Here is a 25746-nt window from a genome sequence, read left to right as displayed (position 1 = left end):
ATTAGCCCCGCCCCTTGCCCTGATAAGCGGCGGGAAGGGGCGTGGCCAGCGCGGCGGACGCGGGACAGGTGAGGGGGGGTCCCGGCGCTGAGGGGCCCGGCGAGACCGAGGGGTCCCGGAGGGTCCGGGGGCTCCCGAGCGGCTCTGGGAGCTCCTGGCGGCTCTGGGGGCTCCCGGCGGGTCCCGGGGTGCGGGACCGGGCGGCTCTGGGGGGCTCCCGGTGGGTCCGGGGGCTCCGCTCTGACCGTGCCCGCCCCAGCTCCCCTCATGCCGCCCACCGTGGCCGTCGTGGGCGGCGGCATCAGCGGCCTGGCCGCCTGCTACCACCTGGTGCGCGCCCCCCGCCCGCCGAAGGTGAGCGAGAATGCGACCCCCGAACCTTCTCCTCGGGACCCCCGAACCTTCCCCCGCTTCATCCCGGGACCCCCCGCTCCCCTTCCCTCCGGGTATCCGTCCGCGGGTCACCTCGGGACCCCCGGTGTCCACCCCTGGGACCCCCATCCCTGCAGAGATCCCCGGTGTTCCCCGGGACCCCCAATTCCCCCGGGATTCCCTTCCACCCCCCAATTCCTCCAGGACCCCCCATTCCCGCGGGGTCCCCACCCTTCCCGGGACCCCCAATTCCTTAAGAACCCCAAATCCCCCCGGGACCCCCATTCCCGCGAGGTCCCGGTGTTGACTCGGGGGTCCCGGGGCTGATTTGGGGGTCCTGGTGATGATTCGGGGGTCCCGATGATGATTCGGGGGTCCCGGTGTTGACTCGGGGGTGCCCGGGCTGATTTGGGGGTCCCGGTTGTGATTGGGGGTGACGGGGGGGTCCCGGGGGTGGTTTAGGGTCCAGATATTAATTCGGGGGTCTCGGGGGTGATCTGGGGGTCCCGGTGGTGATTGGGACTCCCGGGGGTCCCGGTGGTTACTGGGGGGGGGTCTCGGTTGTCATTGGGGTTCCCGATGGTGATTCGGGGGTCCCGGTGGTGATCTGGGGTTCCTGATGGTGATTTGGGGGTCCCGGGGTCGATCTGGGGGTCCCGGTGTTGACTGGGGGCTCCTGGTTGTGATTCGGGGTCCCGGAGGTCCCGGTGGTGACTCAGGGTCTCGGTGGGGATTTGGGGGTCCCGTTTGTGATTATGGGGTCCCAGTGGTCCCTGGTGATCCGGGGGTCCCGGTGCTGACCCGGGGGTCCCGGTTGTGACCCGGGGGTCCCGGTGTTGACCCGGGGGTCCCGGTTGTGACCCGGGGGTCCCAGAGTTGATTCGGGGTGCCGGGGGTCCCGGTTGTGACCCGGGGGTCCCGGTGTTGATCCGGTGTCCCAGGGGTCCCGGTTGTGACCCGGGGCTCCTGGTGCTGACCCGGGGGTCCCGGTGTTGATTTGGGGATCCCGGTGTTGATTCGGGGTGCCGGGGGTCCCGGTTGTGACCCGGGGTTCCCGGTGTTGATCCGGTGTCCCAGGGGTCCCGGTTGTGACCCGGGGGTCCCGGTGCTGACCCGGTGTCCCGGGGGTCCCCAGGTGGTGCTGCTGGAGGCCAGCGGCCGCTTCGGGGGGTGGCTGCAGAGCTCCCGGAGCCCCGAGGGCGCCGTGTTCGAGCATGGCCCGAGGGGCGTCCGGCCCGCGGGGCCCGCGGGGGCACAGACCCTGCACATGGTACGGGGGAACGGGGGGTCCCTGCGGTGGTTTGGGGGTGCTGGAGGGGCTCCTGAGGGCTGCGGGGTCCCCGGGGCTGCTTTGGGGGTGCTAGAGGGGTCTCTGGGGTTTGGGGGGGGTCCCTGGCTGGGTATTGAGGGTCTTTAGGGTTGGTTTGGGGGTGCTAGAGGGGCTCCTGAGGGCTGCGGGGGTCCCCGGGCTGGTTTGGGGGTGCTGGAGGGGCTCCGGAGGGCTGCGGGGGTCCCTGCGGTGGTTTGGGGGTGCTGGAGGGGCTCCTGAGGGCTGCGGGGTCCCCGGGGTTCTTTGGGGGTGCTAGAGGGGCTCCTGAGGGCTGCGGGGGTCCCCGGGGCTGGTTTGGGGGTGATAAAGGGGCTCCTGAGGGTTGTGGGGGTCCCCGGGGCTGCTTTGGGGGTGCTAGAGGGGCTCCGGAGGGCTGTGGGGGTCCCTGCAGTGGTTTGGGGGTGCTGGAGGGGCTCCTGAGGGCTGCGGGGGTCCCCGGGCTGGTTTGGGGGTGCTGGAGGGGCTCCTGAGGGCTGCGGGGGTCCCTGCAGTGGTTTGGGGGTGCTAGAGGGGCTCCTGAGGGCTGCGGGGGTCCCTGCAGTGGTTTGGGGGTGCTGGAGGGGCTCCTGAGGGCTGCGGGGGTCCCCGGGGCTGGTTTGGGGGTGATAAAGGGGCTCCTGAGGGTTGTGGGGGTCCCCGGGGCTGCTTTGGGGGTGCTAGAGGGGTCTCTGGGGTTTGGGGGGGGTCCCTGGCTGGGTATTGAGGGTCTTTAGGGTTGGTTTGGGGGTGCTGGAGGGGCTCCTGAGGGCTGCAGGGGTCCCTGCGGTGGTTTGGGGGTGCTGGAGGGGCTCCTGAGGGCTGCGGGGGTCCCTGCAGTGGTTTGGGGGTGCTAGAGGGGTCTCTGGGGTTTGGGGGGGGTCCCTGGCTGGGTATTGAGGGTCTTTAGGGTTGGTTTTGGGGTGCCAGAGGAGTCCCCAGAAGGCTGGGGGAGATTTGGGGGAGATTTGGGGGAGATTTGGGGGAGATTTGGGTTTGGGGTGACAGAGGGGGCTCTGGAGAGGTCTTGGGGTGACAGGGGCATCCTGGGGGGGGGTGTTGGGGATCCTTGGGGCTGGCTTGGGGTGAAAGAGAGGGTCCTGGGGGGCTGGGAGTGGGGTTTGGGGGTCCCTGAGGTTGGTTTGGGGGTGGCAGAGGGGGTCCTGAGGGCTGGGGGGGGTTCCTGGGTGGGTGTTGGGGGTCCCCGTGGTTGGTTTTGGGGTGACAGAGAGGGTCCTGGGGGGCTGGGGGCGGGGGGGGGGGTTCCTGGGTGGGTATTGGGGGTTCTTGGGGTTGGTTTTGGGGTATCAAGAGGGGTCCCCATGGGACTGGGGTTTAGGGGGGGTTCTCTTGAATTGGGGTCCCTGGGGCTGAGTTTGGGGTGACAGAGGGGTCCCAGGGTGGGTTTGTGGTGACAGAGGGGGGATTTGGAGGGGTCCCTGGGGCTGGTTTGGGGGTGACAGGGGGGGGTCCTGAGGGCTGGGGGGGTGTTCCTGGGTGGGTATTGGGGGTCCCCGTGGATGGTTTTGGGGTGACAGAGAGGGTCCTGGGGGCTGGGGGGGGGTTCCTGGGTGGGTGTTGGGGGTCCCTGAGTTTGGTTTTGGGGTGACGGGGGGGGGTCCCTGGAGTTTGGGTGGGTCCCTGGAGGAATTTTTGGGGTCACTGGGTGAATTTTGGGGGTCCCTGGATGATTTTTGGGGTTCCTGGATGAATCCTGGGTGGATTTCTGGGTGGATTTTGGGGTGCCCATGCGGATTTTGGGGGTTCCTGGATGATTTTTGGGGTTCCTGGATGAATCCTGGGTGGATTTCGGGGTGGATTTCGAGGTGGATTTCGGGGTGCCCATGCGGATTTTGGGGGTTCCTGGATGATTTTTGGGGTTCCTGGATGAATCCTGGGTGGATTTCTGGGTGGATTTCGGGGTGCCCATGTGGATTTTGGGGGTTCCTGGATGATTTTTGGGGTCCCTGGATGAATCCTGGGTGGATTTTGGGGTGCCCATGTGGATTTTGGGGGTTCCTGGATGATTTTTGGGGTCTCTGGATGAATCCTGGGTGGATTTCTGGGTGGATTTTGGGGTGCCCATGTGGATTTTGGGACTCCCTGGATGATTTTTGGGGTTCCTGGATGAATCCTGGGTGGATTTCTGGGTGGATTTCGGGGTGCCCATGCGGATTTTGGGGGTTCCTGGATGATTTTTGGGGTCTCTGGATGAATCCTGGGTGGATTTCGGGGTGGATTTCGAGGTGGATTTCGGGGTGCCCATGCGGATTTTGGGGGTTCCTGGATGATTTTTGGGGTTCCTGGATGAATCCTGGGTGGATTTCTGGGTGGATTTCGGGGTGCCCATGTGGATTTTCGGGGTGCCCATGTGAATTTTTGGGGTTCCTGGATGATTTCTGGGTGGATTTTGGGGTGCCCATGTGGATTTTGGGGGTCCCTGGATGATTTTTGGGGTCTCTGGATGAATCCTGGGTGGATTTCTGGGTGGATTTCGGGGTGCCCATGCGGATTTTGGGGGTCCCTGGATGATTTTTGGGGTTCCTGGATGAATCCTGGGTGGATTTCGGGGTGGATTTCGAGGTGGATTTCGGGGTGCCCATGTGGATTTTCGGGGTGCCCATGTGAATTTTTAGGGTTCCTGGATGATTTCTGGGTGGATTTCGGGGTGCCCATGCGGATTTTGGGGGTCCCTGGATGATTTTTGGGGTCTCTGGATGAATCCTGGGTGGATTTCGGGGTGGATTTCGAGGTGGATTTCGGGGTGCCCATGTGGATTTTGGGGGTTCCTGGATGATTTTTGGGGTTCCTGGATGAATCCTGGGTGGATTTCGGGGTGGATTTCGGGGTGCCCAAGTGGATTTTGGGGGTCCCTGGGTGATTTTGGGGGTCCCTGGGTGACTGTGGTGTCTGGGGTGTCCCTGTGTGTCCCCGCAGGTGTCGGAGCTGGGGCTGGCCGGTGACATCCTGGCTGTCCCCAGGGAGCACCCGGCGGCCCGGAACCGCTTCCTGTACCTGGGGGGGGCGCTGCACCCCCTGCCCTCGGGCCTCGGGTGGGTGGCACCTGTCCCCTGTCACCAGGGCCACCCCCCCCGTGTCACCAATGTCACCCCCTTGACTGTGCGGTGTCCCCAGTGCCACCCCTGTGCGTCCCTGCTGTCCCCAGTGCCACCCCCGCTGTCTCCAGGGGTTCCTGCGGGCTGTGCCCTCTGTCCTTGGTGCCAGCACCCTGTCCCCAATGCCACCCTCGCTGTCCTCAATGTCACCCCTGTCCCTGCTGTCCCCAGGGTCACCCCAGCTGTCCCTTGTGTCCCCAGGGGGTTGCTCCGGGCCGTGCCCCCTGTCCCTGGTGCCACCTCAGCTGTCCCCTGTGTCACTCCTCTGTCCCCAGACATGTGCTCCAGGCCATGCCCCCTGTCTGTCCCTGCTGTCCCCAGTGCCACCCCAGCTGTCCCCTCTGTCCCCGGGGCGTTGCTGAGGGCTGTCCCCAACGTCACTGCTGTGTCCCCGGTGGTTTGCTCAGGGCTGTCCCCAATGTCCCCCCTGTGTCCCCAGGGGTGTGCTCCGGGCCGTGCCACTGCGTGTCCCTGCTGTCCCCAGTGTCACCCCAGCTGTCCCTGCTGTGTCCCCAATGTCCCCTCTCTGTCCCCAGTGGGTTGCTCTGCGCTGTGCCCCCTGTCCCTGCTGTCCCCAGGCGTTGCTCAGGACTGTCCCCAATGTCACTGCTGTGTCCCCAGGGGTGTGCTGCATGCTGTGCCCCTTGTCCCTGCTGTCCCCAATGTCACTGCTGTGTCCCCAGGGGTGTGCTCCGTGCCATGCCCCCTGTCCCTGGTGCCACCCCTGCTGTCCCCAATGTCACCATGTGTCCCCAGGGGTGTGCTCCGTGCCATGCCCCCTGTCCCTGGTGCCACCCCTGCTGTCCCCAATGTCACCATGTGTCCCCAGGGGTTTGCTCCGCACGGTGCCCCCTGTCCCTGCTGTCCCCAGGCGTTGCTCAGGACTGTCCCCAATGTCACTGCTGTGTCCCCAGGGGTTTGCTCCGCACCGTGCCCCCTGTCCCCGGTGCCACCCCTGCTGTCCCCAATGTCACTGCTGTGTCCCCAGGGGTTTGCTCTGCGCTGTGCCCCCTGTCCCTGCTGTCCCCAGGGGTTGCTCAGGACTGTCCCCAATGTCACTGCTGTGTCCCTAGGGGTGTGCTCTGTGCCGTGCCCCCTGTCCCCAATGTCCCCAGGGGTTGCTCGGGGCTGTCCCCAATGCCACCCCAGCTGTCCCCAATGTCCCCCCTGTGTCCCCAGGGGTTTGCTCCGCACGGTGCCCCCTGTCCCTGGTGCCACCCCTGCTGTCCCCAATGTCACTGCTGTGTCCCCAGGGGTTTGCTCTGCGCTGTGCCCCCTGTCCCTGCTGTCCCCAGGGGTTGCTCAGGACTGTCCCCAATGTCACTGCTGTGTCCCTAGGGGTGTGCTCTGTGCCGTGCCCCCTGTCCCCAATGTCCCCAGGGGTTGCTCGGGGCTGTCCCCAATGCCACCCCAGCTGTCCCCAATGTCCCCCCTGTGTCCCCAGGGGTTTGCTCCGCACGGTGCCCCCTGTCCCCGGTGCCACCCCTGCTGTCCCCAATGTCACTGCTGTGTCCCCAGTGGGTTGCTCTGTGCCGTGCCCCCTGTCCCCAATGTCCCCAGGGGTTGCTCAGGGCTGTCCCCAATGCCACCCCAATGTCCCCTCTCTGTCCCCAGTGGGTTGCTCTGTGCCATGCCCCCTGTCCCTGCTGTCCCCAGGCGTTGCTCAGGACTGTCCCCAATGTCACTGCTGTGTCCCCAGGGGTGTGCTCTGTGCCGTGCCCCCTGTCCCTGGTGCCACCCCTGCTGTCCCCAATGTCCCCCTGTGTCCCCAGAGGTTTGCTCCGCGCTGTGCCCCCTGTCCCTGCTGTCCCCAGGCGTTGCTCAGGACTGTCCCCAATGTCACTGCTGTGTCCCCAGTGGGTTGCTCTGTGCCGTGCCCCCTGTCCCTGCTGTCCCCCGGGGTTGCTCGGGGCTGTCCCCAATGCCACCCCAGCTGTCCCCAGTGTCCCCCCTGCTGTGTCCCCAGGGGTTTGCTCCGCACGGTGCCCCCGTTCTCGCGGGCCCTGCTCTGGAGCGCCCTGCGGGATCTCCTGACCCCGGCGGGGACGGGGCCGGACGAGAGCGCCCACGGCTTCGCCCAGCGCCGCTTCGGGCCCGAGGTGGGTGCCCCAAAACCCCTGATCCGCCCCAAAACCCCCTGGAAACACCCACAGAACAACCCCAAAATCCCCAAAACCCCCAAATCCACCCCAAAACCCCCTGGAACCACCCACAGAACAACCCCAAAATCCCCAAATCCACCCCAAAACCCCCTGGAACCACCCACAGAACAACCCCAAAATCCCCAAAATCCCCAAATCCACCCCAAAACCCCCTGGAACCACCCACAGATCCACCTCAAAATCCCCAAAACCCCCCAAAATCCCCAAATCCGCCCCAAAACCCCCTGGAACCACCCACAGAACAACCCCAAAATCCCCAGAACCCCCAAAACACCTGATCCACCCCAAAACCTCCTGGAACCACCCACAGAACAACTCCAGAACACCTGATCCACCCCAAAACCCCCTGGAACCACCCACAGAACAACCCCAGAACCCCTGATCCGCCCCAAAACCTCCTGGAGCAACCCACAGATCCACCCCAAAATCCCCAGAACCCCCCAAAACACCTGATCCGCCCCAAAACCCCATGGAACCACCCACAGATCCACCCCAAAATCCCCAGAACCCCCAAATCCACCCCAAAACCCCCTGGAACCACCCACAGAACAACCCCAAAATCCCCAGAACCCCCAAAACACCTGATCCGCCCCAAAACCTCCTGGAACCACCCACAGAACAACTCCAGAACCCCTGATCCACCCCAAAACCCCCTGGAACCACCCACAGATCCACCCCAAAATCCCCAGAACCCCCCAAAACACCTGATCTGCCCCAAAACCCCATGGAACCACCCACAGAACAACCCCAGAACCCCTGATCCACCCCAAAACCTCCTGGAACCACCCCAAAACCCTTGATCCCTCACAGAACCCCAGATCCACCCTAAAACCCCCCAGTTCCACCCCAAAACCATCTGGAGCCACCCCCAGAACCCCCCCAAAACACCTGATCCGCCCCAAAACCCAGAGCCGTCCCAAAAAAGATTCAGATCCGCCCCAAAACCCCCCGCAACCACCTCCAGAACAACCCCAGAACCCCCCCAAAACCCCGAGATCCAGCCCAGAACCCCTGGATCCACCCCAAAATCCCTTGGAACAACCCCAAAACCCCGAGATCCACCCCAGAACCCCTGGATCCACCCCAAAATCCCTTGGAACAACCCCAAAACCCCCAGATTCACCCCAGAACCCCCTGGAACCGACCCCAAACCCACTGGATCCACCCCAAAACCTCTGGAACAACCCCAAAACTCCCAGATCCACACCAAAATGCTCTGGAGCCACCCAGAGAACCCCCCCAGAACCCCCCCAAGACAGCATCAGCCCCACAAAAAGTCCCCAGAACCACCCCCCAAAATCCCCCAGAACCACCCTCAAAATCTACAGAACCACTCCAAACACTGTCACGGCCCCAAAACACGACCCCACCGCCCCAAAAAATCCCCATAAACACCTCTCAAAGTCCCCCAGAACCGCCCCAAAAGCCCCAAAACCAAACCCAAAACACCATCACCACCCAAAAACGCCGAAAATTCCCCAAAGCCCCCAAAACCCCGATAACCCCAGCCCAAAACCCCGAGATCCACCCCAGAACCCCTGGATCCACCCCAAAATCCCTTGGAACAACCCCAAAACCCCCAGATTCACCACAGAACCCCCCAAACCCACCGGATCCACCCCAAAATTCCCTGGAACAACCCCAAAACTCCCAGACCCACACCAAAATGCTCTGGAGCCACCCAGAGAACCCCCCCAAGACAGCATCAGCCCCACAAAAAGTCCCAAAACACGACCCCACTCTCCCCAAAAAATCCCCACAAACACCCCCAACGCCTCTCAAAGTCCCCCAGAACCGCCCCAAAAGCCCCAAAACCAAACCCAAAACACCATCACCACCCAAAACCGCCGAAAATTCCCCAAAGCCCCCAAAACCCCGATAACCGCACCCCAAAACCCCGATAACCGCACCCCAAAACCCCGATAACCGCACCCCAAAACCCCGATAACCGCACCCCAAAACCCCGATAACCCCACCCAGCCTTATCAGGGTCTCCCTGGGGTGGGTGCGGTCCCACTGTTCCTGTTGTCCCCATCAGTGTCCCCACTGCTGTCACTATCTCTGTCCCCATCCCCGCTGTCCCTCTGTCACTGTCCCGTCCCTCAGGTGGCCGAGGTGGCCATGGACAGCCTGTCAGTGTCACTGTGTCACTGTGTCACTGCCCCTGTGCCACTGTCCCTGTGTCACTGTCCCTGTGTCACTGTCCCTGTGTCACTGTCACTGTGTCACTGTTCCTGTGTCACTGTCCCTGTGTCACTGTTCCTGTGTCACTGTCACTGTGTCACTGTGTCACTGTCCCTGTGCCACTGTCCCTGTGTCACTGTCCCTGTGTCACTGTCACTGTGTCACTAGCCCTGTCCCTGTGCCACTGTTCCTATGTCACTGTCCCTGTGTCACTAACCATGTCCCTGTGCCACTGTTCCTGTGTCACTGTCCCTGTGTCACTGTCCCTGTGTCACTGTCCCTGTGTCACTGTCACTGTGTCACTGTCCCTGTGTCCCTGTCCCTGTCCCCAGGTGGCGGAGCTGGCCGTGGACTCGCTGTGCCGGGGGGTGTTTGCCGGGGACAGCCGGGCCCTGAGCGTGCGCAGCTGCTTCCCTGCCCTGTTCCAGGCCGAGAGAGAGAGGGGCTCCGTGCTGCTGGGGCTGGCACTGCCACACGGTGGGGACATGGGGACACTGGGGACACTGCTGGGGCTGGCACTGCTGGGGCTGGCACTGCCACATGGTGGGGACACTGCTGGGGCTGGCACTGCTGGGGCTGGCACTGCCACACGGTGGGGACATGGGGACACTGCTGGGGCTGGCACTGCCACACGGTGGGGACATGGGGACACTGCTGGGGCTGGCACTGCTGGGGCTGGCACTGCTGGGGCTGGCACTGCCACACGGTGGGGACATGGGGACACTGCTGGGGCTGGCACTGCTGGGGCTGGCACTGCCACACGGTGGGGACACCTTGGGGACACTGCTGGGGCTGGCACTGCCACACGGTGGGGACATGGGGACACTGCTGGGGCTGGCACTGCTGGGGCTGGCACTGCTGGGGCTGGCACTGCCACACGGTGGGGACACCTTGGGGACACTGCTGGGGCTGGCACTGCCACACGGTGGGGACATGGGGACACTGCTGGGGCTGGCACTGCCACACGGTGGGGACACCTTGGGGACACTGCTGGGGCTGGCACTGCCACACGGTGGGGACATTGGGGACACTGGGGACACTGCTGGGGCTGGCACTGCTGGGGCTGGCACTGCCACACGATGGGGACATTGGGGACACTGCTGGGGCTGGCACTGCTGGGGCTGGCACTGCTGGAGCTGGCACTGCCACACGGTGGGGACACCCTGGGGACACTGCTGGAGCTGGCACTGCCACACGGCGGGGACATTGCTGGGGCTGGCACTGGGACACTGTGGGGACGCCATGGGGACACCGTGGGGACACCGCTGGGGCTGGTGCTGGCATCTGGTGGGCAGGGGATCCCCACGGGGACCCTCAGGTGCCACCTCTTGGACGGGTCCAACCCGCGGGGCTGGGACAGGGGACAGGGTGGGGACACCCCCAGGCTGGTGACACGGTGGGGACACCCCCAGGCTGGTGACACGGTGGGGACGCCCCCAGGCTGGTGACAGGGCGGGGACACCCCCAGGGTGGTGACACGGTGGGGACACCCCCAGGCTGGTGACACGGTGGGGACACCCCCAGGCTGGTGACACGGTGGGGAGCCCTGCTTTGGCTGTGACCGGGATCCACTGAGGGCTGGCACTGGGGACACCCCGGGGTCGGGACAGGGTACGCGGGGGGGACACCCCGGCACAGGGGACACCGTGTCCCCGTCCCCGCGCGTTGTCACCGCGGTGTCCCCGCAGGTGGCGTTGGCGGGGCGGGCCCCGAGGCGGGGCTGGCGCGGCGGGCGCGGGCCGAGCGCTGGAGCCAGTGGTCGCTGCGGGGCGGGATGGAGTCCCTGGCGCGGGCCCTGGTGGCCTTCGTGTCCCCGCGCGGCGCCGAGCTGCGCTGTCACACGCCCCTGACACACCTGCGCCACCGCCGCGGCCAGTGGCAGGTGGGGACACCGCCCGTGCCACCCGGTGCCTTCGCTGTGTCCCCTCCCCGCTCTGCGTCCCGCTGCCACCGTGCTCTCTGTCCCCTCCCCGGTGTCCCCGGTCACCCGGAGCCGTCCCCAGTGTCCCCTCCCATGCTGTCCACCCCCTCCGCGGTCCCCTCCTCATTGTCCCCAGTGCCCCCAATGTCCCCTCACCAGTGTCCCCAGTCCCGTTCCCAGGGTCCCCAGTGTCCCCAATCCCCTCCCCAGTGGCCCCAGTCCCTTCCCCATTGTCCCCATTGTCCCCAGTGTTCCCATTGTCCCCAGCTCACCCTGCCCGATGCCACCATCACGGCCAATCCTCAGTGTCCCCAGTCCTCTCGCTAGTGTCCCCATTGCCTCCAGTGTCCCCTGGTCCCCTCCCCAGTCCTGTCCCCAGTGTCCCCGCTGTGTCCCCAGCTCACCGTGCCCGGTGCCACCATCACGGCCAATCCCCAGTGTCCTCAGTTCCCTCCCCATTGTCCCCAGTGCTGTCCCCAGTGTCCCTTTGTGTCCCCATTGCCCCCAGTGCTGTCCCCAGTGTCCCCATTGCCCCCAGTGTCCCCTGCTGTCCCCCCAGCTCACCGTGCCCGGTGCCACCCTCACGGCCGATCACGTCGTCAGCGCCCTCCCGGCCTCAGGTACAGCGCGGGGCTGAGGGGGGGATGTCCCTGCCGTGTCCCCTCGGTGTCCCCGCGGTGTCACTGATGTCCCTGCCGTGTCCCCTCTGTGTCCCCGCTGTCCCCTCGGTGTCGCTGACTCTGTCCCCGCTGTCCCCGCGGTGTCACTGACACTGTCCCCGCTGTCCCTGCTGTCCCCTCGGTGTCACTGACTCTGTCCCCGCTGTCCCCTCGGTGTCCCCGCGGTGTCACTGATGTCACTGACGCTGTCCCCGCTGTCCCCTCGGTGTCACTGACTCTGTCCCCGCTGTCCCCGCTGTCTCCGCTGTCCCCTCGGTGTCAGTGACACTGTCCCCGCTGTCCCCTCGGTGTCACTGACGCTGTCCCCGCTGTCTCCGCTGTCCCCTCGGTGTCAGTGACACTGTCCCCGCTGTCCCCTCGGTGTCACTGACGCTGTCCCCGCTGTCTCCGCTGTCCCCTCGGTGTCAGTGACACTGTCCCCGCTGTCCCCTCGGTGTCACTGACGCTGTCCCCGCTGTCCCCGCTGTCCCCTCGGTGTCACTGACGCTGTCCCCGCTGTCCCCTCGGTGTCACTGACGCTGTCCCCGCTGTCCCCGCTGTCCCCTCGGTGTCGCTGACGCTGTCCCCGCTGTCCCCTCGGTGTCACTGACGCTGTCCCCGCTGTCCCCTCGGTGTCACTGACACTGTCCCCGCTGTCCCCTCGGTGTCACTGACGCTGTCCCCGCTGTCCCCGCTGTCCCCTCGGTGTCGCTGACGCTGTCCCCGCTGTCCCCTCGGTGTCACTGACGCTGTCCCCGCTGTCCCCTCGGTGTCACTGACACTGTCCCCGCTGTCCCCTCGGTGTCACTGACGCTGTCCCCGCTGTCCCCGCTGTCCCCTCGGTGTCGCTGACGCTGTCCCCGCTGTCCCCTCGGTGTCACTGACGCTGTCCCCGCTGTCCCCTCGGTGTCACTGACACTGTCCCCGCTGTCCCCTCGGTGTCACTGACTGTCCCCGCTGTCCCCAGCGCTGGCGCGGGCGCTGCCGCCCGAGGCGGAGCCGCTGGCTCGGGAGCTCCGGGCGATCCCGGCCGCCTCCGTGGCCGTGGTGAACCTGCAGTACGAGGGCGCCGCGCTGCCCGTCACGGTGAGCGCTCCCCGCTGTCCCCACGCTGTCCCCAAGGTGTCCCCAAGCCCCGCGGTGACCCCAGCCCGTCCCCATCCCCGCAGGGCTTTGGGCACCTGGTGCCATCCTCGGAGGACCCGGCGCTCCTGGGCATCGTCTACGACTCGGTGGCGTTCCCGGAGCACGACGGGACCCCCGCGACCCCCGGGGCGGCCTCGCTGCGCCTCACGGTGGGGACACCACGGGGGGACACTGGGGACACTGAGGGGAGATACTGGGGACACTGAGGGGGTGACACTGGGGACACTGAGGGGGGGACGCTGGGGACACTGGGAGGGGGACACTGGGGACACTGAGGGGGGACACTGGGGACACTGAGGGGGTGACGCTGGGGACACTGAGGGGGTGACACTGGGGACACTGAGGGGGTGACGCTGGGGACACTGGGAGGGGGACACTGGGGACACTGAGGGGGGACACTGGGGACACCACGGGGGGACACTGGGGACACTGAGGGGGTGACACTGGGGACACTGAGGGGGTGACACTGGGGACGCTGAGGGGGGGACGCTGGGGACACTGAGGGGGGGACGCTGGGGACGCTGAGGGGGGGACGCTGGGGACACTGGGAGGGGGACACTGGGGACACTGGGAGGGGGACACTGGGGACACTGAGGGGGTGACGCTGGGGACACTGAGGGGGTGACACTGGGGACGCTGAGGGGGGGACGCTGGGGACACTGGGAGGGCCTCACTGCGCCTCGCGGTGGAGACACCGGGGGGACAATGGGGACAACATGCAGGGTGACAGGAGTGATTTGGGGAGCTCATGGTGGGGACATCACGGGGGGACAATGGGGACAACATGCAGGGTGACAGGAGTGATTTGGGGAGCTCATGGTGGGGACATCACGGGGGGACAATGGGGACAACATGCAGGGTGACAGGAGGGATTTGGGGAGCTCATGGTGGGGACATCACGGGGGGACAATGGGGACAACATGCAGGGTGACAGGAGGGATTTGGGGAGCTCATGGTGGGGACATCATGGGGGGACACTGAGGGGGACAATGGGGACAACATGCAGGGTGACAGGAGTGATTTGGGGAGCTCATGGTGGGGACATCACGGGGGACACAGTGAGGGGACACTGGGAACACTGGGAGGGCCTCGCTGCGCCTCACGGGGGGACACTTAGGAGGTGGCACCGAGGACACCAGGAGGGGTGACACTGAGGACACTGAGGGGGTGACAGGGGTGGTTTTGGGGGGCTGGCAGTGCCCCCCAGGTGATACTGGGACCCCCTCACTGCGGCTCACGTTGGGGACACTGAAGGGGGGACACTGGGGACACCAGGGGGAGTGACAGCAGTGATTTGGGGGGGCTCACGGTGGGGACGTCGTGGGGGGACGCCACGGGGTGGCACTGGGGACACTGGAGGGGGATGACACGGGTGATTTTGGGGGGCTGGCGCTGAGTGACCCTGGGGACACTGTGGGGGTCACAGAGGTGATTTTGGGGGGGTGGCATTGAGTGGCACTGGGAGGCGTCACAGGGCTGATTTTGGGGGGCTGGCACTGACTGACCCTGGGGACACTGTGGGGGTCACAGAGGTGATTTTGGGGTGCTCACAGTGGGTGACCCTGGGGACACTGTGGGGGTCACAGAGGTGATTTTGGGGGGGTGGCATTGAGTGGCACTGGGAGGGGTCACAGGGCTGATTTTGGGGTGCTCACAGGGGGTGACCCTGGGGACCCCGTGGGTGTCCCAGGGCTGATTTTGGGGGGCTGGCACTGACTGACCCTGGGGACACTGTGGGTGTCCCAGGGCTGATTTTGGGGTGCTCACAGTGGGTGACCCTGGGGACCCTGTGGGTGTCCCAGGGCTGATTTTGGGGTGTCCCCAGGTGATGCTGGGCGGGGCCTGGTTCCAGCAGAGCTTTGGGGACCCCGCCCTGGTGGCCCCGGAGCTGCTGCTGAGCCGGGCACGGGCGGCCGTGAGCGACCACCTGGGGCTGGCCGGGACCCCCAGAAACGCCATCGTCAGGGTGCAGCAGGTGGGGACACCGGGGGGTGACATTTCGGGGGGCTCTGGGTGGGTGACACTTCGGGGAGGTGACATTTTGGGGGGGGGGGGTCCTTGTTGGGTGACATTTCAAGGGTGTCTCTGGGTGGGTGACATTTGGGGTGGGTGACACTTTGGGAGGGCTCTGGGTGACTGGCACTTCAGGGAGGTGACATTTCAGGGGGGGTTCTGGGCAGGTGACATTTTGGGGGAGCTCTGAGTGGGTGGCACTTTGGGGAGGGGTGACACTTAGAGGGGGCTCTGAGTGGGTGACACTTTGGGAGGGCTCTGAGTGGGTGGCACTCCAGGGAGGTGACATTTCAGGGGTGTCTCTGGGTGGGTGACACTTGGGGGACAGTGACATTTCAGGGAGGTGACATTTCAGGGGTGGCTCTGGGTGGGTGACATTTGGGGTGGGTGACGCTTTGGGAGGGCTCTGGGTGGGTGGCACTTTGGGGAGGTGACATTTCAGGGGTGTCTCTGGGTGGGTGACACTTGGGGGGCAGTGACACTTCGGGGAGGTGACATGCTAAGAGGGCTCTGGGTGGGTGACACTTTGGGAGGGGGGTGACATTTTGGGGGGGCTCTGGACAGGTGACACTTGGGTGGGCTCTCAGTGGGTGACACTTTGGGATGGCTCTGAGTGGGTGGCACTTTGGGGAGGTGACATTTTGGGGATGTCTCTCAGGGTCTCACCCGTGTCCCCCTCCCCTTTTCCCAGGACTGCATCCCCCAGTACACGCTGGGACACTGGGAGCGCTTAGGTGAGAGTGGCAGGGCTGGGGGTGTCCCCTGTCCCTGGGGGTGTCCCCACTGTCCCCAGAGCGTCCCCAGAGTGTCCCCACTGTCCCCCAGAGCGCATCCAGCGGTTCCTCAAGGAGCAGCAGCTGCCCCTGAGCCTCATCGGCGCCTCCTACTCCGGGGTCTCCGTCAACGACTGCATTGCCAGCGCCAGGGCGGCCGTGGGGCGGATTTTGGGGTCCCCCCCCGAGCCCTGAGCCCCCCAGGAGCTCTGACCCCCCCCACTGCAGTCCTGGGGTCCCCCCATGGCCGCCAGTGTAGGACAAAATGATTTTTTTTTTTTTTTTAATTGAAAAAAAAACCCTTTAGAAAGGTCCAGGGAGCGGCTGATAAATACAATAAATACCCGCGTGCCCCAGCCGGGGACCCCAAAACCCGGCCTGGGACCCCAAAACCCATCCGGGGACCCCAAAACCGATCCAGGGACCCTAAAACCAATCCGGGGACACCAAAAAACCCTGCCAGGGACCCCAGAACCCCACCGGGGACCCCAAAACCAATCTGGGGACCTCAAAACCGAACTGGGGATCTCAGAACCCCATCAGGGACCCCAAAACCCATCCGGGGACACCAAAACCCAGCCAGGGTCCCCCAAAAACGATCCGGGAACCCCAAAACCCAGGCAGGCACCCCAAAACCCCACCAGGGGGGAAGGCAGAGAGCCCCATGTGCCCCCCGTGCCCCCGGGGGTGTCCCTGTCCCCATTGAGGCGTCCTTGTCCCCTCCGGAGCGTCCTGTCCCCCCTAGGGTGCCCCTGTCCCCCTGAGGGGGGGGGTGTCCATTCAGGGGGGGGGTCTCAGGGCAGGGCTGATGCCACGCTCTGATTGCCCCCCCTCGCTGTCACCGTCACTGTCCCCTCCCGGCGGGGCGCGGCCGCGCTGCCGTTGTTGTCGCCGCGGCGGGGCGGTGACAGCGACAGCGACAGCGGCAGCAGCGCGGGCAGGTCCTCGCGGGGCGCTTTGCGCAGCATCTCCTGCCGGAAGCGGCTGGCGGCGGCACCGGCGGCGGCACCGGGGGCGGCACCGGGGCGGGCGCGGGCGCGGGGGTCGCAGCCGATGTCGGCCGTGAGGTTGGTGTAGAGCGGGAGCAGCTCCCGCGCCAGCAGCGCGTAACTGAGCGAGTTCATCCCGTCCTGCGTCCACGTGCGCTGCGTGCGCACCAGCAGGTCGAACCTGGGGACACAGCCCAGATGGCACTGATGTCACCTGTGTCCCCTTGGGGTCACCCCACACCTGCACCAGCAGGTCGAACCTGGGGACACGCCAGACATGTCACCTGTGTCCCCTCCCAGTGCCCCCTACACCTGCACCAGCAGGTCGAACCTGGGGACACAGCCCAGATGGCACTGATGTCCCCTGTGTCCCCTTGGGGACCTGCACCAGCAGGTCGAACCTGGGGACACGCCAGACATGGCACTGATGTCCCCTGTGTCCCCCTGGGGTCACCCTACACCTGCACCAGCAGGTCGAATGTGGGGACACAGCCCAGATGGCACTGATGTCACCTGTGTCCCCTGTGTCCCCCTGGGGTCACCCTATACCTGCACCAGCAGGTCGAACCTGGCGACACGCCAGACGTGGCACTGATGTCACCTGTGTCCCCCTGGGGTCACCCTATGCCTGCACCAGCACGTCGAACCTGGGGACACAGCCCAGATGGCACCGATGTCACCTGTGTCCCCTTGGGGACCTGCACCAGCAGGTCGAACCTGGGGACACGCCAGACATGGCACTGTTGTCTCCTGTGTCCCCCACACCTGTGCAGGGACATGCCTGACATTGTCCCCCGTGTCCTCCACACCTGTGCAGGGACATGCCTGACATTGTCACTGATGTCCCCCGCACCTGTGCAGGGACATGCCTGACATTGTCACTGATGTCCCCCGCACCTGTGCAGGGACATGCCCGACATTGTCCCCCGTGTCCCCGTGTCCCCCGCACCTGTGCAGGGACATGCCCGACATTGTCCCCCGTGTCCCCGTGTCCCCCGCACCTGTGCGGGTTCTCCTCGTTGCCTTTGTCGCTCTTGTGTTTGACCATTTTGTAGTGGCCGATGGAGACGGGAGGGCGGGAGATCTTCATCCCGGCCAGGCGCACCCTAGGGGACAGCGGCGACAATGGCACCGGGGCGGGGACAGCGACAGCGACAGCCCCGGGGTGGGGCCAGAGCGCTGGGACAGCCCCCGTGTCCCCAAGGATGGGGACAGCGAGAAGGCGTCACCCGGAGGGGGGACAGGGACAGCCGCCACACGGTGACGTCATTGCAGGGGACACAAACATAGGGACAGTGACAAGGGAAGGTCATGGTGGCACCCCAAGGGGGGACAGGGACGGCCCCAGGGTGGCAGGACAGCCTCTCGTGTCCCCAAACAGTGACATCATTGCAGGGGACATAGACATGGGGACAGAGGGACAGCGAGGCTGGAGGGTCACCACGTCACCCAGGAGGAACAGGGCACGGGGACATCCCTGTGTCCCCTCCCTCGCAGGGTGACAGGACACCCCCACGTCCCCTCCCAGGGCAGTGCCACCACCCCACATGGCACTGTCACACCCCCTGTGTCCCTCCCCAAGGTGACAGAACACCCCCCGTGTCCCCCCAGCTCGGTGGGCACACGATGCCACCCCCCAAGTGCCACGCGCCCGTGCCACGGCAGTGTCCCCAGGCTGTCCCCTGGCTGTCCCCTGGCTGTCCCCAGCCCTACCTGGTGGCAATGTCATCGTCCTCGCCCCCCCAGCCCCAGTACTCGTTGGGGAACCCGTTGATCTTCATGTACTGGTCTGGGGTCAGCGCCGAGACCCCCCCGAAATACTGCGGGTACGGCAGGCTGGGGACACGGGGGACACTGTCACGCCTCTGTGACACCCCCAAAGCGATGTCACGCCCTCTGCGTCCCCCCCAGCACAATGTCACACTCCCCATGGCAATGCCACACCCTCTGCGTCCCCCACCAGGGCAATGTCACACCCTCACTCCTCCCCAGAGTGACAGGAGACCCCTTGTGTCCCCCCCAGGGCACTGTCACACACCCCCCCATGGCAATGCCACACCCTCTGTGTCCCCCCCAGAACAATGTCACAGCCCCCATGGCAATGCCACACCCCTCATGTCCCCTCCATGGCAATGCCACACCCCTTGTGTGCCCCTCAAGGTGACAGAACAGCCTTCATGTCCCCCCCATGGCAATGCCACATCCCTCGTGTCCCCCCCATGGCAACGCCACATCCCTTGTGTCCCCCCAAGGTGACAGAACAGCCTTCATGTCCCCCCCATGGCAATGCCACACCCCTGTAGGACACTGTCACACCCTCTGTGACACGCCTAGGACAATGTCACACCCCCCAGGGCAATGCCACATCCCTTGTGTCCCCCCCAAAGGTGACAGAACAGCCTTCGTGTCCCCTCCAGGGCAATGCCACACCCTCGGTGTCCCCCCCAGAACAATGTCACAGCCCCCATGGCAATGCCACACCCCTCATGTCCCCTCCAGGGCAATGCCACACCCTCTGTGTCCCCCCCCAAGGTGACAGAACAGCCTTCATGTCCCCCCCCATGGCAATGCCACACCCCTTGTGTCCCCCTGCAAGGTGACAGAACACCCCTCATGTCCCCTCCAGGACGATGCCAAACCCTCTGCGTCCCCATCGTGTCCCCAGGGTGTCCCCAAGGTGCCTCAAGATGTCCCCAGGGCATCCCCAAGGTGCCTCAAGGTGTCCCCAGGGTGTCCCCAAGGTGCCCCAAGGTGTCCCCAGGGTGTCCCCAGGGTGTCCCTCACCTGTACCCGAATTTGTTCATGGCCACGGAGGCGTGTTTGGGGTTCCAGGGGTCGCACGTGTACAGGTTGTGGTCGTTCTCGGGGATCAGGTCCACGTCGTGCAGGAACAGGCAGTCCCAGTCCTCGTCCTTCAGAGCCTCCTTCACGCCCACGTTCAGCAGCTTGGCCCGGTTAAACGTGCAGTTCCCGGCCTGGCGACACCCCAAAATCCACGGGGGTCACCCCAAAATGTCCTGGGAAACCTCTAAACCATCCCCTAGAACTCTAAACCACCCACACTAAAACATCTCTTCACGCCCACGTTCAGCAGCTTGGCCCGGTTAAACGTGCAGTTCCCCGGCCTGGGGACACCCCAAAATGTTCTGGGGTTACCCCAAATTATCCTGTGGTTACCCCAAAATATCCTGGGAACACCCCAAAATGTTCTGGGGTTACCCCAAAATATCCTGGGGATACCCCAAAATATCCTGGGAACACCCCAAACCATCCCCATTGAACCATCCCTTCACGTTCAGCAGCTTGGCCCGGTTAAACATGCAGTTCCCGGCCTGGGGACGCCCCAAAATCCACCAGGGTTACCCCAAAATGTTCTGGAGATACCCCAAAATGTCCTGGGGTCACCCCAAAATAGCCTGGGAACCATCTAAACCATCCTCTCAATCTCTAAACCATCCCTTCAGCAGCTTGGCCCGGTTAAACGTGCACTTCCCGGCCTGGGGACACCCCAAAATCCACGGGGGTCACCCCAAACTATCCTGGGAAAACTCTAAACCACCTCCTCTAAACCATCCCTAAAAGTCTAAACCATCTCTTCACCCCCACGTTCAGCAGCTTGGCCCGGTTAAACGTGCAGTTCCCGACCTGGGGACACCCCAAAATCTACCGGGGTCACCCCAAAATATCCTGGGGATACCCCATATCCTCCTGCGGATACCCCAAAATGTCCTGGGAACACCCCAAACCATCCCCACTGAACCATCCCTTCACGCCCACGTTCAGCGGCTTGGCCTGGTTAAACGTGCAGTTCCCGGCCTGGGGACACCCCAAAATGTTCTGGGGTTACCCCAAAATATCCTGGGAACACCCCAAACCATCCCCATTGAACCATCCCTTCACGTTCAGCAGCGTGGCCCGGTTAAACGTGCAGTTCCCGGCCTGGGGACACCCCAAAATCCACGGGGGTCACCCCAAGATATCCTGTGGACCCCCTGAACCACCTCAAACTCTTCCTGGGGACCCCTCAAACCAACTCAAACCATCCTGGGGACACCCCAAAGAACCTGGAGACCCCCTAAACCACTTCAGACCACCCTGGGGACCTCCAATCACCTCAAAACCTCCCTGGGGACCCCCTTAAACCCCTCTGGAGATTGCCCAAACCACCTCAAACCTCCCTAGGAACCCCCCAAACCCCGCTGGGCACCCCCCAAACTGCCTCAAATTCCTCTGGGGACCCCTCAAACCACCTCAAATTCCCCTGGGTACCTCCAAACCCCCCCTGGGAACCCCCAAAACCCCTCTGGAGATAACCCAAACCAACTCAAACCGCCCTATTGAACCCCCCAACCCCCCTGGGTACCCCCCAAACCACCCTGGGGACCCCTCAAACCACCCTGGGGACCCCTAAACCACCTAAAACCGCCCTGGGGATCCCACAAACCAACTCAAACCATTCTGAGGAGCCCCCAAACCACCCTGGGGAGCCCCCCAAAGTGACTCAAACCTTCCCTGGAGATCCCCCAAACCACCCCATACGACCCTGGCGACGCCTCAAACCACCCTGGAGATCCCCCCAAACCCTCCTGGGGACCCCTCCAATTCCCCAGGGACCCCCCAAATCACCCTCAACCCCCCCCGGGCACCCCTTAAACATCCTCAAACCCTCCCTGGACGCCCCCTAAACCACCCCGGGGACCCCCAAAACCGCCTTAAACCGCCTTGGCGATGCCCCAAACCCCTCTGGGGACCCCTCAAACCACCTCAAATTCCCCTGGGTATCTCCAAGCCCCCCTGGGAACCCCCAAACCCCTCTGGAGATAACCCAAACCAACTCAAACCGCCCTGTTGAACCCCCCAACCCCCCTGGGTACCCCCCAAACCACCCTGGGGACCCCTCAAACCACCCTGGGGACCCCCTGAACCACCTCAAATACCTCTGGGTACCTCCAAACCCCCCTGAGAACCCCCAAAACCACCCCAAACCACCCTGGGGACCCCTCAAACCCCACTGGGGACCCCTAAACCACCTCAAACCACCCTGGGGATCCCACAAACCAACTCAAACCATTCTGAGGAGCCCCCAAACCCCTTCAAGGCCACCCTGGGGACTCCCTGAACCACCTCAAACCACCCTGAGGACACCCCCAAACCCCCATGGGCACCCCCAAACCCCCCCCAAGGACCCCTCAAACCACCTCAAATCCCCCTGGGGATGCCCCAAACCACCTCAAATACCCCTGGGGACCCCCCCCAAACTGACTCAAACCACCCTGGGGACCCCCTGAACCACCCTGGGCACCCCCCAAACCACCTCAAATCCCCCTGGGGATGCCCCAAACCCCCCTGGGCACCCCCAAACCACCTCAAATCCCCCCTGGGGACCCCCCCAAACTGACTCAAACCACCCTGGGCACCCCCCAAACCACCTCAAATACCCCTGGGTACCTCCAAACCCCCCTGAGAACCCCCAAAACCACCTCAAACCCCACTGGGGACCCCTCAAACCACCCCAAACCCCTCTGGGGACCCCCTGGCACCCCTGCCTGGCACCTGGTGCACGACGTAGATGCCGTAGTGCAGCTGCTGGCGCTGCAGGAAGGGGTGCAGGTAGTAGAGCAGGTGGCCCAGGTGGCCCTCGCGGTTGCGGTGGGGGACGATGACGGCGGTGCGGGAGCGGGACTCGCACTGGGGGGGCCGGTAGCGCCCCCCCCGCCGCACGCCCGGGTTCAGCGCCCGGATCCGCTCCAGCGACGGCGCCCGCGAGAAGGACACGGCCAGGGGGCCCACTGCGGGCAGGGGGCGTTGGGGGGCACTGAGAGGGGCATTGAGAGGGGCAGGGGGCCCACTGCGGGCAGGGGGCGGTGAGGGGCACTGAGAGGGGCATTGGGGGCACTGGGACGGCCAGGGGACCCACTGTGGGCAGGGGGCAATGAGGAGGGGGCATTGGGAGGCACTGAGAGGGGCATTGAGAGGGGCAGGGGGCATTGGGGGGCATTGAGAGGGGCAGGGGGCCCACTGTGGGCAGGGGGCAGTGAGGAGGGGGCACTGAGAGGGGCAGGGGGCAGTGAGGAGGGGGCATTGGGGGGCATTTGGGGGGCTGAGAGGGGCATTGAAAGGAGCAGGGGGCAGTGAGGAGGGGGCATTGAGGGGGATGAGGGGGGCACTGGGACGGCCAAGGGACCCACTGTGGGCAGGGGGCAGTAAGGAGGGGGCACTGGGGGGCACTGAGAGGGGCATTGAGAGGGGCAGGGGGCCCACTGTGGGCAGGGGGCATTGGGGGCACTGGGACAGCCAGGGGGCCCCACTGTGGGCAGGGGGTAGTGAGGAGGGAGCATTGGGGGGCACTGAGAGGGGCAGGGGGCGGTGAGGAGGGGGCATTGAGGGGCATTTGGGGGGCTGAGGGGGGCATTGGGGGGCATTTGGGGGGGGCTGAGAGGGGCATTGGGGGGCATTGGGGGGCATTGGGGGCACTGGGACGGCCAGGGGGCCCCACTGTGGGCAGGGGGTGGTGAGGAGGGAGCATTGGGGGGCACTGAGAGGGGCAGGGGGCGGTGAGGAGGGGGCATTGAGGGGCATTTGGGGGACTGAGAGGGGCATTGGGGGGCATTGGGGGGCATTGGGGGCACTGGGACGGCCAGGGGGCCCCACTGTGGGCAGGGGGCAGTGAGGAGGGGGCATTGGGGGGAGGTGGCATTGAGAGGGGGGGCACTGTGGGCAGGGGGCATTGGGGGCACTGAGAGGGGCTGGGGGGCACTGGGGACCCACTGTGGGGAGGGGGCATGAGAAAGGGCATTGGGGGGCACTGAGAGGGGCAGGGGGCACTGAGAGGGGCAGGGGGCAATGAGAGGGGCATTGGGGGGCACTGAGGGGGGCATTGGGGGCAATGAGAGGGGCATTGGGGGGCACTGAGGGGGGCATTGGGGGCAATGAGAGGGGCATTGGGGGCAATGAGAGGGGCATTGGGGGGCATTGGGGGGCACTGAGGGGGGCATTGGGGGGCACTGAGAAGGGCATTGGGGGCAATGAGGGGGGCATTGGGGGCAATGAGAGGGGCAATGAGAGGGGCATTGGGGGGCACTGGGGGTGTCCCCTCAGGGTTTGTGTGCCCAGATGCCAGCCCGGGCTGGGTTTGTGTGCCCGGTTCCCAGCCCGGGCTGGGTTTGTTCCCCTCCCGGGGGTCCCGGGCTTTGCCCCCACCCCAAACCGGACCAGCCGCCCCCACATTTCCCTTCCCGGTTCTGTCCCGGTTCTGTCCCGGGAGGGGGCGGCTCCTTCCCGGGGCAGGACGGGGCGGGGAAAGGGAACCGGTCCGACCGGTTCTACCGCCCGGGACAGGCTCGGGTCCTGCCCGGGAGCGGCGGGAACGGGTTCGGTACCGGGAGAGGGGCTGACACCGGTTATTTACCGAGGGACGGGCTAACACCGGTTCTGTACCGGGGAAGGAGCAGCCCCGGTCTCTCCTCGGTCCTTCCTCCGCCCCGGGGCTCTCCGGTTCTTTCCCCCTCCGGTTCCTCCCCGTCCCCCTTCAGGGGTCTCCGTTCCCATCCCGGTGCTCCCGTTCCCCTCCCGGTTCCCTCATTCCCATCCCGGTGCTCCCGTTCCCCTCGGTGCTCCCGTTTTCCTCCCGTTTCCTTTCCCCGGGAGTCTCCGTTTCCTCGCGGTTCCCCTTGAGGGCTCTCCGTTCCCGTCCCGTTTCCCTTCCCGTTTTCCCCGGTTGCCCTCCCGGTTCCCCCGTTCTCACCGAGGAACGGCGATCTCTCGGGGCAGAACGGCAGCGGCCTTGCAGGGTCCGGCGTGGCCGCGGGGCCATTCCCGTTGCCGGTGCCGCCACCGACGCGGCTCAGGTTGGCGTACACGTCGTGGGTCCGCGAATAATCCACGGCGGGACCGGCGGGGCGACCGAACAGCGCCGTGAGGTTGCGGAAGCCACCGAGCGAGAAATACGCCACGAAAGCGAACTGGCACCCGACCAGCAGCGCCAGCGAGCACGGCCGCTCCAGCAGCCGCCGCAGCATCGCGGGGCCGCCCGGCGTTACCGGGAGCCGCCCGGTGTTACCGGAGAGTCCCCCGGTGTTACCGGAGAGCCGCCCGGTGTTACCGGAGAGCCGCCCAAGCGGCCCGGGGCAGCATGGCGGGGACACCGGGGCTGTGGGAAAGAAGGGACGCGGGTTGGAGAGGCTCCGGTAGATGGAACGGGAGCGCTCCGGTAGCGGGAAAGGAGCGGGGGGCGCTCGGTGCTCGCCGGTACCGGGAAATAGGCGGATCCGGCGCAGCGCCCGTGTAGCACCGGGAGGGGCTCGGACCCCGCGGGGCCGCTCTCCGGTACCGGGAAGGGCCCGGTTCAGTCCCGGCTCGGTCCCGGTACCGGTTCGGCCCAATCCGGTCCCGGTGCTGCTGCCCCCAACGAGTACCGCCGGTCCCGGTACGGCCTGACCCCGGTGCCGCCCCGCCGCTCCTGATCCCGGTACAGACCTGAGGCCGGTCCTGCCCCACTCGGCCCCGGTACCCGCTCCAGCCCCGGTCCCGGTTCTGCCCCCCCCCACGGCTCCGGTACCGCCTGTGCCCGCCCCGGTACTGCCGGGCCCGGTTCGGCGCTCCCGCCCCCCGGGCAGCCCCCGCGGGTCACCCCCCTGCCCCCGGTGCCGCTCCGGTCCCGGTACCTGCCCGGGCCCGCTCAGCCCCGCCCGGCCGCCGCCATCTTGGAGCGGAGGGCGCGGCGTGATGACGTCACAGGGCGGGGCCGCGGCGGAGCCACGTTCCGGGCGCACCGGGAGGGCGGGGGCGGCCGGGGAGAACCGGGAGAGGTCCCGAGGGGGCCCCGGCGGCGCTCGGTGACCTCAGGACGGGGCGCGGAACCCACAACGACCCGAGAGAGCCCCCGGAGGCGGAGGGGGCGTGGTCTGAGCGAGCCCCGCCTTGAAGGGGCGTGGTCATGGCCGTCGCCGTCGCCGTGGTAACCGCGGCTTGCCCCGCCCCGTCTCCGCCTTTTTATGTGACGTCACGAAGAGTACGCTCTGTGATTGGGTGCATTGGCGGGGCGTGTCCGGGCCACGTGTGTCACCCCTGGCCACGTGTCCCCAGGGGTGGCTGTGCGACCCCAGT

At 65.6% G+C, this 25746-nt stretch overlaps 2 protein-coding genes across 3 annotated transcripts; one reads left to right on the top strand and one right to left on the bottom strand.

Moving 5' to 3' along the window:
* The first annotated feature begins 44 nt into the window (after positions 1-44).
* PPOX (protoporphyrinogen oxidase) lies at positions 45-15961 on the top strand. Its single transcript, XM_058821596.1, has 13 exons — positions 45-68; positions 260-354; positions 1508-1642; positions 4616-4731; positions 6761-6893; positions 9473-9617; positions 10829-11022; positions 11621-11681; positions 12688-12806; positions 12890-13015; positions 14692-14841; positions 15571-15613; positions 15705-15961. Exons 2-13 carry the CDS (start codon positions 268-270, stop codon positions 15845-15847), a joined length of 1452 nt encoding a protein of 483 aa, XP_058677579.1. The 5' UTR covers positions 45-68; positions 260-267; the 3' UTR covers positions 15848-15961.
* On the bottom strand, positions 15929-25500 carry B4GALT3 (beta-1,4-galactosyltransferase 3). 2 transcript variants are annotated; one of them, XM_058821597.1, is made up of 7 exons: positions 25305-25500; positions 24386-24790; positions 22195-22430; positions 19426-19616; positions 18355-18477; positions 17643-17747; positions 15929-16822 (listed from the first exon to the last, which is right to left on the bottom strand). In XM_058821597.1, exons 2-7 carry the CDS (start codon positions 24657-24659, stop codon positions 16447-16449), a joined length of 1305 nt encoding a protein of 434 aa, XP_058677580.1. In that variant the 5' UTR covers positions 24660-24790; positions 25305-25500; the 3' UTR covers positions 15929-16446. The 2 variants fall into 2 exon arrangements, with proteins under 2 accessions (XP_058677580.1, XP_058677581.1); XM_058821598.1 differs by lacking the exon at positions 25305-25500 and having other exon boundaries at positions 24386-25104.
* Between the last annotated feature and the right edge of the window lie 246 nt (positions 25501-25746).

The sequence above is a fragment of the Ammospiza caudacuta genome, chromosome 30, assembly GCF_027887145.1.
Source record: "Ammospiza caudacuta isolate bAmmCau1 chromosome 30, bAmmCau1.pri, whole genome shotgun sequence".
In the NCBI taxonomy this organism is placed as follows: Eukaryota; Metazoa; Chordata; class Aves; order Passeriformes; family Passerellidae; genus Ammospiza; species Ammospiza caudacuta.
This window is presented reverse-complemented; position numbering and strand designations above follow the sequence as displayed.

Excerpts from the sequence above, each read along its gene's own strand:
- PPOX (XM_058821596.1), top strand. The coding sequence starts at position 268 with ATGCCGCCCACCGTGGCCGTCGTGGGCGGCGGCATCAGCGGCCTGGCC. Across the intron at positions 12,807-12,889 it reads GCGCCGCGCTGCCCGTCACG|GGCTTTGGGCACCTGGTGCC; the intron begins GTGAGCGCTCCC and ends CCATCCCCGCAG. Across the intron at positions 13,016-14,691 it reads CGGCCTCGCTGCGCCTCACG|GTGATGCTGGGCGGGGCCTG; the intron begins GTGGGGACACCA and ends GGGTGTCCCCAG.
- B4GALT3 (XM_058821597.1), bottom strand. The coding sequence starts at position 24,659 with ATGCTGCGGCGGCTGCTGGAGCGGCCGTGCTCGCTGGCGCTGCTGGTC. Across the intron at positions 17,748-18,354 it reads GACGATGACATTGCCACCAG|GGTGCGCCTGGCCGGGATGA; the intron begins GTAGGGCTGGGG and ends GCTGTCCCCTAG. Across the intron at positions 16,823-17,642 it reads AACGAGGAGAACCCGCACAG|GTTCGACCTGCTGGTGCGCA; the intron begins GTGCGGGGGACA and ends CTGTGTCCCCAG.